Source organism: Ovis canadensis, chromosome 24 (assembly GCF_042477335.2).
Source record: "Ovis canadensis isolate MfBH-ARS-UI-01 breed Bighorn chromosome 24, ARS-UI_OviCan_v2, whole genome shotgun sequence".
NCBI lineage: Eukaryota > Metazoa > Chordata > Mammalia > Artiodactyla > Bovidae > Ovis > Ovis canadensis.
Genome location: NC_091268.1, coordinates 27,172,699 through 27,187,575, shown reverse-complemented (window position 1 = coordinate 27,187,575; position 14,877 = coordinate 27,172,699). Strand labels below are relative to the sequence as shown.

The window sequence follows — 14,877 nt, the reverse complement described above, 5'->3', positions numbered from 1 at the left end:
ATTTCATTCTCATAATAACTCTATGACAGATGCTATTATTATGCCCACTTGGATTCAGACGTGGATCCTTGAACTTCAGAGGTCCTACTCTTATCCAAAAGATTGCTCCTAGAGATGGGAAGTGACTTTTGCAAGGTCATTCAAAATGAAGGCATACTAAGTTAAAATTCCTAGTTTCTGATCCACTTGCCCCTTCTGGCCCTGTTTTCTTTCCACCTCACAGACCCTAAAGCATTCTGAAGATCAAATCTGTTTTGTCGGAGAACAGATTTGAGGACATGAAGGACAGAGTCATCAACGGAGGCAGCATCAGGCCAAGTTCAATGCCTCTAGCTCAGTGACAACTCATAGGATGAATATTGACCAGTGGATACTGCCTGACCCAAAAGAGTCTGTTTTTCCCCAGACTTAACTGTATCCTCTTGGAACAATTTTAGTTTGCATTAGAGTCCCCAATTATTTATCCCAAAGGTAGCAAGCACAGATATGGATCATGCAGGAATGTGGCTTGTTGTGATAATGTCGGCTTTGGAATCATAAAAATCTTGGTTTCGATTTCAACCCTGCCATTCATGTAAGATCTTGGATGAGTCATTCTACCTCTCTGAGCCTCAGTTTTCTTCATCTCAAAAAGGGGATTGATGCCTCTTCCTCAGAGGACTGTTGAAAGGAGGGAACAAGGCAATGCCTGCGCAGTGCCTAAACCAGAAGGAATTGATACCAGAATTCATACCAGAAGGAATCATTGCTATTATTATCATTATGATGATTGTTATATCTTTCAAGACTGAGAATGTCTGAATTGATAAGACATACTTATTTCAGTTTTCTGTTATAAATATATTTCTAAAGGGATTGAGTTTTTAAATCAAAGAACCTGAAAATTTCCAGGACAGTGAGGTCCCTGTAATTGGAATCTGCTAAGCGCTGGGGCTCAGGAAAGCTTATTTTGAATGGGAGGACATTATCAGAAACTGTCTCCAATATGCCTTTAAATAAATGGTCCTCAGACAAATCTGACAAGAGCTTCCTGAATTTCTGAAACCTGCCATTTTCCTTGGGGAGGGGAGAAACACTGAAAACTTCACTGGGAGACACCCCAGGGTCTGACTGGCCACTTTCCAGGGAGTAGTGAGGACATTTAATTGCCAAAAATAAAGTATACCCCGTGGTATGTGGTCAAGAACTTGAGTTTCCATCACAAAAATCTGGGTTTCATTCAGCCCTGGTACTGACTTGCTGTGTGACTTTGTGCAAATGTAATGTCTCTGAAGGGCTTCCCAGGGCTTGCTAGTGAATTCGCCTGCCAATGCAGGATACTCAAGAGACGCAGTTTTGGTCCTGGGTCAGAAAGATTCCCTGGAGTAGGAAATGACAACCCACTCCAATATTCTTGCCTGGAGAATTCCATGGATAGAGGAGCCTGGTGGGCTACAGTCCATGGGGTTGCAAAGAGTCAGACATGGCTGAGCAGCTGAGCACACAGCATGCAATCTCTCTGAGCCTGTTTCCTCTGGGAGTGGTAAATAATAAAATGCTATTTCCTAGGGTTATCATGAGGATTCACTGAAATAATAATCATGATAAGAGAAGCCAACTCAAGTGTTTACTGAGTTAATCAATGCCTTGTAATCTATTGTTTTATTTCTCAAAACAGCCATTAATAAATATACTCTAATTGTTCTTATGTTTAAAAGATGAGAAAACAGAAGTATGGGGAAAATAGGTAAGTAGTTCCAAGTCCCATGAATCCAGGAGAGCTTAACCCAGATCTGCAGACCATCAAGGGGATCTATGGATAGAATTTAGTGGGTCTGGGAACTTGGATGGTACAAAATGACATCTTTATGTTCGGTTCACTAGCCTATCTTTGAAATGTAGTATGTCCCTCAATTGGTGATGATGTCACCAACAGAAGAACAGATATTGTCACATCAAATTGCAGGGGTAGCAGAGAGCTCAAAGGATTGTGCTTAGTGCGTATTGAAACTTGTCATTAGGTATTGTTATTGAATGTATGAGTTAAAAATCGAATATATTACTATATGACATGTGGATTTTAAAATATTTTCACCAGTGTTATTTCAACATGATAGGTTTATTTTGTAATCCTATGCATTTTGTTCTATGCATTTAAAAACCATTGTTTTAAGAAAGGACTGCAGGTGTCACCAGACTGTCAAAGGGGTCAATGACTCATAAAAAGTTAAGAACCTCCACCATAGCACATAGCTGATGTGTGTGTGTGTGTGTGTGTGTGTGTGTGTGCACATTCAGTCATGTCTGACTCTTTGCAACCCCATAGACTGTAGCCCATCAGGCTCCTCTGTCCATAGTATTTTCCAGGCAAGAAAACTGGAGTGGGTTGCCATTTTCTGTTCCAGAATCTTCCCAACCAAGGGATCAAATCCACGTCTCTAGCATCTCCTGCACTGGTGGGCAGATTATCACTGCACCACCTGGGAAGCCCACATAACTGTCAGAGCAATGAAAAGACCTTAGCATAGAGCTGGGTACAGAGCAAGTGTTCAGTGCACAAAAGTCATTACCATAGTGATTGTTATCACACCCAGCAAAATCTTGTTTATCTAGGAGCAAACTTTGGAAGTAAGAAGGGAGTCAGTGCTACTAACGATACCAAATGACACAGTGACGGGGAGGGAGACCATTCAATCGAGTGAGACAGCAGAATTGGAGATTACCCATCCCAGCTTCTTCCTTCTTGGGATGAAGAAATAGAGTCCCAAGTGGGCTATTTTCAGGGCTCAGAGCACACGGCAAATTAGTACTGGAATCAATACCAGCAACCAGCTCTTCGAGAGTCAGTCCTCTGCCCATTAGAGAACACGACCTTCCAACACTGGACATGAAACTGAAGGGTGAAAGGTCTCTCTCTTTGGAAGCACACATCTTCATTCCATTTTCTCCTGCATCCCAAGGTCCACAGGATGAGCCCACAGATATTGGATGATCAGGAAACTGGCATCATACAAATGCCTCTTGGGAGTGGTCCAGTTGTCGCTACACTATGAAGAGGCAGTGTCTCTTACAAACGCTGAATCTGAGGCCCCATTCAGACTGACAGAGCTTGGAAATCATTATCTTTATCAAGTTTCCCCGCTGACTCACAGCTTCATGCAAATGAGCAGTACTGTGTAGGAGTTAAAGCATGAAGTCTGGAGTTCGAATCCCAGTTCTACTACTTAATAATTGAATGGCTTTCACAAAATTACTCAAGTTTTAGGTTTCCCTGGTGGCTCAGTGGTAAAGAATCAGCCTGCCAATGCAGGAGACGTGGGTTTGATCCCTGGGCTGGGAAGATTCCCTGGAAAAAGAAATGGCAATCCACTCCAGTGTTCTTGCCTGGAAAATCCTATGGACCGAGGAACCTGGCGGGTTGCAGTCCACGGAGTCACGAAAGAGCTGGACTCCACTTAGCGACTAAACGTTTTAGATAAATCTCTCACCTCCAAAGCTAATAGTGCCTACCTTATGCAGTTGTGAGGGTCCAGTATGACAGTTCCATCTACTCTTCAGCAGTGGCTCATCCTGGGAGCTCTACAAATATAATTTACAAGGTGAGGGTGGTCGTTATCACCTGTGTTTTGTGACCAAGATTCACTAATGGAAGAGTCTGTCACTGCCTCCCACCACCCACAGAGGTATGAGTCTCTGTCCTAGGACAACATCTGTGGGGGAGGGGTGTGCTGTTCAGTCCCTCCACGGATCTGAACAGTTCCAGAGTACTGGAAAAGCATCCGCTGCCACCCAGGCTTCTCTGATGACCACAACTATGTCTCAGAGAGAAAGCCACAACATCTGCTCTGGGAGATACCAAGTGACCCATGACCAGTGAAGGATCCCAGATCCCAGACTGAGGACCCTCACTCTGACTGCAGTTTGGGGTCCACAATCCTTATGGACAACTTCTCCAAGTATCCAGAGGGTGGAAGCTTCATTCCCAGGAGATTCTAGACATCTGGGTATGAACAGCTCCTGTGAGCCGCTGCCCCCCCATCCCTGTGTCTTTAAGACTTCCCATTAGTGTCAGAGCATGGGTGGGGAAGGGCTTTCCAGGTGGCTCATTGGTAATGAAATTCACCTGCCCACGCAGGAACCACAGGAGACTCCTGGGTTGGGAAGATCCCCTGGAGGAGGAAAAGGCAACACACTCCAGTATTCTTTCAGGGAAAATGCCGTGGGCAGAGGAGCCTGGTGGGCTACGGTCCATGGGGCCACAAAGGGTGGGACACGACTGAGCACGCACACATGCATGAGTGGAGCAAAGAGAGTCCCCCTGCCTCGTTCTGCTCTCTCTTCTAAGCCTTCTCACCCTACCATCCCTGTGTGTGGGGCTTTCTCTGTCCTTGCACACGATGGCCTGGGACTGCGCGAGCATAAACACTCCTTGAAAGCAATGCTCAAATGATGTCTGATGGGAATTGGTGTGTAAGCACCCCAGCTCCATGCCCATTTGGGTGGGGTAATTCTCCCAGTTTCCCTGAAGCAGTAAACTCTAGTCACTCAGAGCGGTAGCTGACATGATTGAGCATCCTTGGTGGGCTGGTTTCCTTCCCATGTTTCTTGCACCTCCCCACCCCTTACCAGTGTTCCCTTCACATCTCAAACCCCTTGCACCAAATCCTTCTCTCAGAATCCCTCCCTTGTAGAACCACATTAAGGCAGATTTCTACCTGAGCATTCCAACTTAATGCTATTGGAAGCCAGGCAGGAAATGAAATTCAGTAAATAGTAGAAGAATCCAGTCTCCCATACTTTTTCAATATTTGTGTCTTTTACAAACCTAGTCATTGGTAACAACAAAAGTGCAAATCTCAGCAAGATTCCTGACCATGAAGAACAGATTTAGTGATGATAAGAGAGATTGATCTGTGTTATACATTTCAAGGCAGGAAGTGAACTAAGAGACAGGACAGACTCTTCCCCAACACCTTTCAAACTCTCCCAGAAAAATTTGTCCCAGTTAATTAAAATTTTCCTTTACCTGTAATGATTTCCCATATATTTAGAGTATTAAACATTTAGCTCTCAATACTGCTATTCATTGGTGAAAACTCAGATCAAGATGTAGGGCCCTACAAAGATACATGGCAACCCCAACAGCATCACATATAATCAATTTTATTGCCAGGTAAGAAATTCATATTAATATAGTGAATACATATGTTTACAAATAAACATTCTTAGAAAACAAACAAATGTTTTTTAATCATTGTAGGAAGTATTATTGGTATCATAAACTCTGCAGTTGTTGACAAGTATTAACACAGGTTTACTTGCAGAACATACGGTTACTAAAATATTTGCACATAAAATATGCTCCATTTACACACACACACACAAAAAAAACCTGGGGAGAGTTAGATGGGGATGCCAGGTGGAGCCCAAGGCAGATGAAGGATGAGATATTCTGGGAGGGCAAAGAGTGGTCAGATTCTGGTCCCATTGGGTTGGAAGTGGAGGGAGCAGCTAAGAGTACATAGAGGCAAGTGCCAGGGCATGGGATGAGAAGGCAGTCTCCCTGCCTTGTTCTGGTTTCTGTCTTCTGAATCTGCCCATTTTAGCTGGAGGAGCCTTGCCATCACAGCCATGGCCATCATAGTCCTACAGGTCATCCTTCAGGGTAATCTCAGTATCAAAAGGTCTGTCCACTCTCCCTAGAAGAAGCCAAAACACAAACTTCCCTGTCGAAACTTCCTCACTGCCCCCACGTGAGTTCAGCTCCCAAAGCCAAGAGGAAGGTAACAAGGCTAAGGATTGGGCTTGCCACAAAGTTTGTAACACCTCATGGAAAAACCCAAAGGAAAATTTTGGCCAACCCAATACTGTTCTTGGATTCTCACCACTGCTACTTCTTACGGACCATGCTGGAACTTCACTGCCAAAATTATAGCTGCAGACTCCCAACTAACAAAATTCACTGGAGGCAGTTTACTTGGAAGAGAAGGAACATGAAGAATACATCCTGTAGATTCAGAGACCAAGAAAGGTCCTTAATCAGGGCTGGGGTAAAGGTCACACGAAAGGGATTGAGGGCAGGGAGCAGAGAAACCAGCTCAATGGGAGACTAGAAGGAGAGAACTTTTGAGCTGAAGGAAACCTCACCAAATGAGCCAATCCCATATTTCCTGAAGTATGTGCTGTGTACCACCAGCAAATGCAAGCCAAATTTAAGTAGTACATGCATAGGGCACTACTTAACATTGTCACGTGGGAAATGATTCCCTTTTCACTTTCGTCAGTCCATTTGATTACTTCAAAGAGAAAGTCTCCATTGGGGGCTAGAATATCTTCAGCAACTCTTGAATGTCTGCTAATCTGTTTAATAAAGAAAAGGGCCTCCCTGATGGCTCAGTGGTAAAGAGTCTGCTTGCTAGCAGGAAAAGCAGGTTTGATCCCTGGATCAGGAAGATCCCTTGGAGAAGGAAATGGCAACCCACTTCAGTATGCTTGCCTGGGAAATCCCACAGACAGAGGAGCCTGGCAGGCTACAGTGCATGGAGTCGCAAAGAGTCAGACACGACTAAGTGACTGAAAAACAACAATAACAATAAAGAAAAGTGGAGAGAAAGAGAGGAGAGAAAGAAGGAAGAAAAGGGGACAGCAAAGGCCAGGCTCAAACCCTTCCATGGGCAATAGTCTGTAATTAGAACTTAATAATTTTACACTTACTTCCTGTTTAGGATGGCTGCCACTGAGAAATACTGGTTTTCTATTTATGATACTGGCAGGAAGTTTTCCTTTCAGAAGGTAAATGTATTTAAAATGCACCAATTTATCACTGAAATTAAGCAGGTCTCCAGGGTAATGGTAGCAAATAACACTTCCTGCTCCACTGACTCTAACACCAGCACTTTTTATACATTCTTAATTCAAAGCCACTAGACTTAGGACACATAGAGCCATATACTAAATAAATGTCACTGAAGATTACCAGGGAAGGTCTAATATTTTCTAAATCTGACTTCAAATAACTTATTTATTGAAGTTAGAACACTAATAATGAAAACCCATAAGACATAGAAAATACCATGCATGAAAAATGGCCCTCATATTATAAATAACTATGCATTTTCCTCCATTCCCACTTGGAAAGAAATGAGTCTGAGGCCTTCCTTTGTCAGAAATGTCTTGGAGTTCTGTGTATTTAATGCTAGATGGTTGCTGTGTACATGTTTAACAAACGCTGATCTCTTCTCCTCTTAAGTATCAGTGCTGTTTTCTGGCTGTTTCTTTTTTAGGGGCATGACAATGCTGTTTACATGGTCATTTAAAGTGTTACAAAAAATGCATCAATTTAGGTACAAGTATTGTGACAGGAACACACAGACATACCAAAAGTGTGTTGCAAGTACACAGATAACTAACATCAACGAGACATTGACTAAGCCCCATGGTGTTTACTCTACAGTGGGGAGCACTGGGATTTCAGCCAAGAAGCTGAGAAAACAAGCACTGAAACCCCCATCCCTGCTTCACCTAGCACAGAGCCTCGGTCTGCACAGGGATCCAACAGGAGGTCTTCTGGGCACGATTTCATTTTTTTCATTTTCATTTTCAGAAATCTTGAAAATCTTGATCTCTCCCCGACTCCCCATGTAGCAATGGAAGACTAAAGCCCAGAGGGATGAAATGCATGGTGCACATCCCCAGATCAGCCGGGGCTAAGGAATAAACAGCTGGTTTCCCTGATCCCATGACGTCAGAGTGCAGAGATGAGGAGGCAGAATGCTGAAGTCCAGCATTCCAGGAAGGGTCTTGGACCAAACCACATTGAGCTTCTGACAACAGAAGACCTTGGGGTCTTTCAGAGGCTCCTGTTAATTAGCCAAACCCTTGAGGGACAAATTGAAAACTTCTCACCTTAAATGCAAATCTCTTCTCTGTCAGTTCCCCTCTTTGGACTTCCATTAAACTTCCTTCATGGTCAGTGGTAAAGAATCTGCCTGCCAATGTGGGAAATGCAAGTTTGATCCCTGGGTGGGGAAGATCTCCTGGAGAAGGAAATGGCAACCCACTCCATATTCTTGCCTGGGAAAATCCATGGATGTAACCTGGCAGGCTACAGTCCATGGGGTGGCGAGAGTTGGACGTGACTTAATAACTAAACCACCACCACAAAGCAAATCAAACTAGTAGGAAAACTGTCTTTGTTGGGACATCCTTTAGCTATGAGAACCAATCTGAACACCCACCTTGGGGGATCATGAATGGGGGATGAATGTACCACAGTACCTGGGGAGGTGGTTTGGAGGGACCGTGGGACCCAGAAATGCTTGGGGAGCTAAAAGATCATGGGACTCATGGAATTTTGAGGGTGTGGGTGGTAAGGAGGTCTTGGTCTTTGCAAGTTGCAACAGCCCCCTCAGAGTGTGTGGTGGGGTGGGCTCACCAACAAAAGGAGGATGGAAACAACTTCTACTACTGCAGAAAGACAGGAGGGAGGAAGGTAAAAGAACACAGGTTGCATTTGGGAAACAAGACTGTCATTCAACAGTGACACATTGAAGGCACCACCCACGCTTATGACATTTTCAGTCCAAAGCAGTTGAAATTTGGCAGCGGCGGCGGCGGCAGCAACAGGCTGAAAGGGAAGGGAGTCAGGGATAGACAGTTAACAGAGGACAGGGTTTTGTGTCTGTTTCTTGTCTCAGAGGCTAGGGGGCAATGCCAGAAGTCACAGGCTCCGTGTCCCCTTCTGGCCTCTCGTTGACATCTCAACTGTGAATTTTGTTTGTTCTTGATGACGTTGTTGATTTCCTAGGTCTTGAAAATATTGGACAAAAATTACTTTGCTGTTCTTGTCTGTTTGGTAGTGGGATTCTATTGTACTTTTCTTTTTTAAAAAATAGTTATTGAAGACTCTCTGGACCCTCTTCCTGCCATACAAGCCTACCCCTTCCATTTCCACGGTCTTTATGGGAGTTGTCTAAAAATGGCCTCTCGTTCCCATCACTGTAGGTGGGTTCAGGATCTGTTTATTTTTTGTGAGTTTGACTGTATGTTGTTTTTGCTTCCAACCTTGATGATATGAAAAGTACTAAAAGCATGGTGGTGGTGGTGGGGTCCAGTTACTGCCTCATGCTTAGCAAAGTTCTGTGTCCATACCACTGCTTCCTGGGATTAGGAAATGCTTATCACAGGCACGCACGACCCCTTTTCTCTACCCCACCCTTTCCACCCTTTTCTCACTTTTTCACCCAGAAACAGACAACATGTGGTAAATGGTATATGTGCTCAACTGGACAATTTCTCTAAATTGTGCTACCTTTTTTTTTTTCCATCATGGATTTCAGTTTCAAGTTAGGAGGAAAAGAAAAAATCAGCCCCATGGTTTGGGCATGTGAGTCGGCCGCCTCAGCCCTGAAGTTGAAAGAGGGTGTCTCCATTCCCCCTTGGCTGTACCACGGACCGTCCACGCTCCAGTCTTGCTCGGCTGCCTGCCGACACATGTTAGGCAGGACAAAGGAAAAGCACGATTCCATGTCACCAGGAGGTTTATCATCAATTGCTGTGGAGGATGAGTGTGTAGGTGGGTGTGCTGGCGGGGGACAGGGAAGACGTGGGCTGGGGTGTTTTTTTGCCTCTCTCAGTTGAGTGTGGTCTCCAGGATGTCCCCTGTGGCGACAGCTCAGACAGTCACTTCCGTTTTGCTGTTGGTGATGAAGTATGGCTGTGGGGGTGGGTAGTGCGGGGTGCGAGTTCCCAAGGGGTCGCTGGAGCCTGACTCAGCCGTGCCAAGCTTGCCCTTGTTCCCATAAGCCTGTTGCCGCCGGAGAGACTGATCCTTGGGGTCCCAGCTCTTAAAGTTGGCAGTGGAGTTGTAGGCCAGGGGGTGGGGGGGCGTCTTGTTGGTGCGGGACTTCTGTCCATTCTGCTTGGCAGGGCCGTGCTCAGGGCTGAAAGCCCGTGGCTCATCCTCCACTCTTACAGGATGCAGAGGTAAGTTCCCCTTGGCAGCCAGCTCAGCCAGGTGCCGTCGCTTGGAGTAGAAGTCATCGTTTACCTTGTCGGCTGTACAATGGGACAGGTAGGTGGACGAAGGAGGGGAAGAGAGAGCAGAGAGAGGGAGAGAGAGGAGAGAGAGAGAAAGACAGTTAGGGATCGGCCAGGTCAACCCAAGAACAGCATCTCAGTGGGCCAACAGTCCAACAAGACACACACTAGAAACACCACCTGGAGCAGACAGAAGGAAGGAAGACAGGGCCATGTGTTTTTCACAAACGAGACCACGATCAAGAAGGTGAGGGCATCCCCAGTGCAATCTCTAGCTTCCCCCACCTTGATCCTTCTTCCCTCACCATCACACCTAGCACTCTGCCCTCCTCGCCTTTCTCATAAAATACCAGTGTTGTTTCATCATTATGAAAACGATAGCTTTCCAGTAGAGAAAATATTGAACACCCTGAGAAATATTCATATCTATCAGCTACTGCACAAAACAATCGCTATCAATACTTGCGTATATTTCCTCTTGGTTTTCTCAACAGCTTCACTTGGAATTTGTATTAGCGCTTTCGTTTTTGCTTTCTGCAGTTAGGCAGACTGGTGTTCAAATCCCACTTCTGACACATACTAGCAGTGTAACTTTGATATAAATAAACTTTATTACCATCAGCATCTGCACCAGGAAAGTGGCTTCAATAAAAAGGCTATTTTATAGGTTTGTTTAGTGGGTTAAGTGATATGACATATGCAATGTGCTTAGATGTTAGTCACCATTATTATCATCATTATGAATAATTATAATTTCCCACGTAACTTTCAAACTAGCATTTCTTCATATTTTTATGAATCATTAACAAAGAGTACCCTAATACCTACATAATATTTCAGTGAGCAGAACTACAAAAATCAATCAATTGTCCTATTGATGAATATTCAAGTGGTGCCAACATTTTGCTAATATAAATGAGGCTGAAATGAGAATTTTCTAGACTAAAGCTCTCTTTGTATTTAGAATTTTGAAAGGAAAATATTTCTTAAAATATCTTTCAATCTATATCAGGGGATGGAAAACTATAGCCCATAGATCAATCTAGCTCCCACTGGTTTTTGCAAATAGTTTTACTGGAATCATCCCCAGATCCATTCCGTCACCTACTGTCTGTGGTCGCTTTTGCTCTGCAGTAGTAGATTTGAGTACTTGTGACAGAGACTGCATAGGTTACATAGCCTGAAATATTTACTATCCAGCCCCGAAATGAATTATCTGAAGTAGAATTACTTGGCCAAAGGGTGCAAACATTATTAAGGCCCTTTATACATATTGACAACCATGCTACAAAAGAATTATACCAATTTCCACTTTATTCATTACACTTTAGAGCACTGAATGACTCACTTCTTTATTTTTTGTTGTTGTTTCTTCCTTCCTTCCCTTCTTCCTTCTTTCTTTTCCTTCTCTGTCAATTTATTTAATAAGTTTCTGAGACTTTTATACTTTATTTTCTCTCACTATTCTTTTATTAGGAGAGCCTCTATACCTTTAAAATTACCATGTTAGCAATAAACTTTTGAACGTACATCTCCCAGGAGCCCAGAAGAATGTGCTGCTCTTTTATTCACACTTCTAACATCTCATACTGTTCCATGTATGAATGTATGTAAATTCATGGAGGTCATTGCCCGTCTATGCTTATTTTCTCATTTGATCCTTTCAACAACTACAAGAGGTGGTAAAGATGGGGATTATGGCATCTGCTTGACAGATTAGGAAACTTTCAAGCTAAGGCATGTGACATTATTTAACTGAGGTTACTCACAACTAGTGACTGAGCCAAGGTAGAACCTAATTCCAATAGATGCTATTTGATGTTTTTGGAAAATTGCAGAGGGAAAGGTTTGCTTTCAGGACTGAGCAGACAAATATGCCCCCCTGGCCCCCTCTGCATCTGTATCAGAAAGCACTCATTGAGCTCTTTCCTAGTAGGTACAGCCTGGGTACTTAAACTCCTCAGCACAATGCCCCAAGAAGACACATGTTAATTTCTAGGCTCAATGCAGTTTAGGTTGGGTTTCTGTCCATGTTTAATACAAACATCCCTGCATAAATGCAATCTTTCAAGAGAATGCTCCCCTCTTCCTTGAATTGTAGAGCTGCATGAAGACACAGAATATCAGTGCCAAAAGGAACCGTGGGATAGCTACCGACATGGGAATGAGTTTTTAAGTTAATAGTAAAACTGCTGTCTTCTAGAGGAAAGTTCTAGGTTTCCAGTGCCATAATGCCCCAACAGAAGGATGCTCTGACACCATCTCCTTGGACTTCAAAATTCACGTATCCAGTTATCTTCAGGACAGTCACTGGCATCTCCCACTCAAGGTGGCCAAGCCTGAATACGTCAACACCATCCAGTCTGTTCTTCAGGTCCTTCCTTCTGTTGAGAGTGGGAACACCAACTCTCTGGTTACTCAAGCCACGAACACAGGAGCAGGTGATGTCATCTTCATCTTCTCCCCAGCGCAACTGCTAACCCATAGGTCCTTCCAGCTGTACCTACCAAATGTTCCTCTAGCCTATGCAGCCAAAGGCATATTTCTAAATGCAAAAATGACCATCTACCAAAACCTCTCCAAGCAGTTTTATTTAGTCGCTCATCAAATAGGTATGGGCCAGGTGACAGACACTGGTAATATAAGGGAGAATCAGAAAAAGACAAAGTCCCTGACCTCACGGAGTGGATATTCTGCTAGGGAGGATGGAAAGTAACCAAATAATCCCACAAATTACATCAAAGTAAAAATATGATAAGTGTTGTGAATTGTCAAGTCTTTTGAGTATTTATAATAAGGTCTCTGAGCTGGTCAGAGAACCAGAAGATGGAGCTGACATGTCTCACCCCTTCATTTACACCAGATGCTCTGATATTTATCTTTCAAGACTAAGCTAAGGTGCCTGATTCTCCCAGATCCCCCAGCAACCCCTGTTCTGTCTATCATAGCACTGACTGTGCTGGTTTATAATTTTCCATTTTCACATCTATTTGCTCTCACTAGACTGTGAGTGCTTTGACAGCAGAAACCTTATCTTCCCATCTGCGTGGCTCGGTGGTTCTCCGTGCTGGCAGTGCATGGGAATCACATGGGAGAGCTTTTAGAGCGTACACCTCTTCTTCTTCCAATTTAGGTTCCTTTTAATTCTTTTTCCTGTGTGATTGCTGTGGCTAGGACTACCAATATTATGTTGAATAAAAGTGGCAAGAGTGGGCATCCTTGTCCTGTTCCTGATTTTAGCAGAAATGCTTTCAGCTTTTCACCATTGAATAGGATGTTAGCTGCGGCTTTGTCATTTCTGGGTTTTATTATGTTGACATATGTTCCCTCTATGCCCACTTTCTGGTGAGTTTTTGTCATAAATGGATGTTGAGTTTTATCAAAAGCTTTTTTTCCCATCACTGACTCAATGGACATGAGTTTGAGCAATCTCCGGGAGTTGGTGATAGACAGGGAAGCCTCGCGTGCTGCAGTCCATGGGTTGCAAAGAGTCAGACACAACTGAGCGACTGACCTGAACTGATTGAGACGACCCTGTGGATTTTATTCTTCAGTTTGTTAATGTGATGTATCACACTGATTGATTTGCAGATACTGAAAAATCTTTGCATCCCTGAGATAAATCCCACTTGATCATAGTGTATGATTTTTATAGAATTACAGATTCCTGGGTCCCTCCCCCAAACAATTTCATCAGAATCTCTGAGGGCGTGGTCCAGGCATTTTTTTTTTAAGCCTCCCTGGATGATTCTAATATACAGCCCAAGTTGAGAACGAAGTTGAGATACAGTCCTTGTGTCTAGCATGGTGCCTGTACATAAGGGGTTTTGGTTTTTTTTTTAATTAAAAAAGACATGACTACTCATTTTATTTTTCTTATTTCCAGCTGCCTCCCAGCTCAGGCACCCTTCCTTCATATAAAGTTTGACAAAGTCAGATCCCTCCATGACAGGTCGTTCTCCAGGCATGGGTCACAGCTGCCTTTCTACATTTGTTTACTCAGTTCATCCATTATTGTCTAACTCTTCCATGAGAGTTTCAAGAAAGAGAGCCCGGGTCTGATTTTAGCCCACCATTGTATAAGCAATGTCCAACCTAGTTCCTAACAGACATTAGATATGCAATAAATATTCAGTGAATAAATTATGATCAAAATACAAAGCACAGGTAATATCAGGACAATAGTAGGAGTGGAAGTTCTTTTCCCTCTTTTAGTCTCTTGCTAAAAGTCTCACCCACCATCATTCTGCACCCCCAGCATCATTCAGAACCATTTATCCCCATATTCCTCTTTCCAATCAATGGACTAGTCTAAGGTCAGCTCAGATCAAGGGATGCATTTGAGGCTTCCTATTTATGACAGACTCAGGAAACTGATTATGAAGCAGGGGTGCCAATAAATTGGCCAGTTGATATCCTCTCAAAAAGTTCTAGATTAAAAAAAAGAAAGAAGGCTGAGCACCAAAGAATTGATGCCTTCAAATTGTGGGGCTAAAGAAGACTCCTGAGAGTCCCCTTGGACTGCAAGGAAATCAAATTAGTCAATCCTAAAGGAAATCAACCCTGGATATTCATTTAAAGGACTGATGCTAAAGCTGAAGCTCCAATATTTGGCCACCTGGTGTGAAGAGCTGACCCACTGGAAAAGACCCTGATGCTGGGAGGGATTGAAGGCAGGAGGAAAAGCAGATAACAGAGGATGAGATGGCTGGATGGCCTCACTGACTCAATGGACATGAGTTTGAGCAAACTCTGGGAGATAGTGAAGGACAAGGAAGGCTGGCATACTGTGGTTCACGGTGTTGCAAAGAGTCAGACACAACTTAATAACTGAACAACAAAAATAGTCATAGAGGCAGC

General features: G+C 43.6%; 1 protein-coding gene across 1 annotated transcript in view; it reads right to left on the bottom strand.

Moving 5' to 3' along the window:
* Window positions 1-7,250: 7,250 nt before the first annotated feature.
* SHISA9 (shisa family member 9) overlaps window positions 7,251-14,877 on the bottom strand; it is a 350,409-nt gene continuing 342,782 nt past the window's right edge. The window contains exon 4 of the mRNA XM_069569411.1: window positions 7,251-10,035. Coding sequence (XP_069425512.1) covers window positions 9,653-10,035 — 383 coding nt within the window. The 3' untranslated portion in view covers window positions 7,251-9,652. The remainder of the gene's footprint in view (window positions 10,036-14,877) is intronic.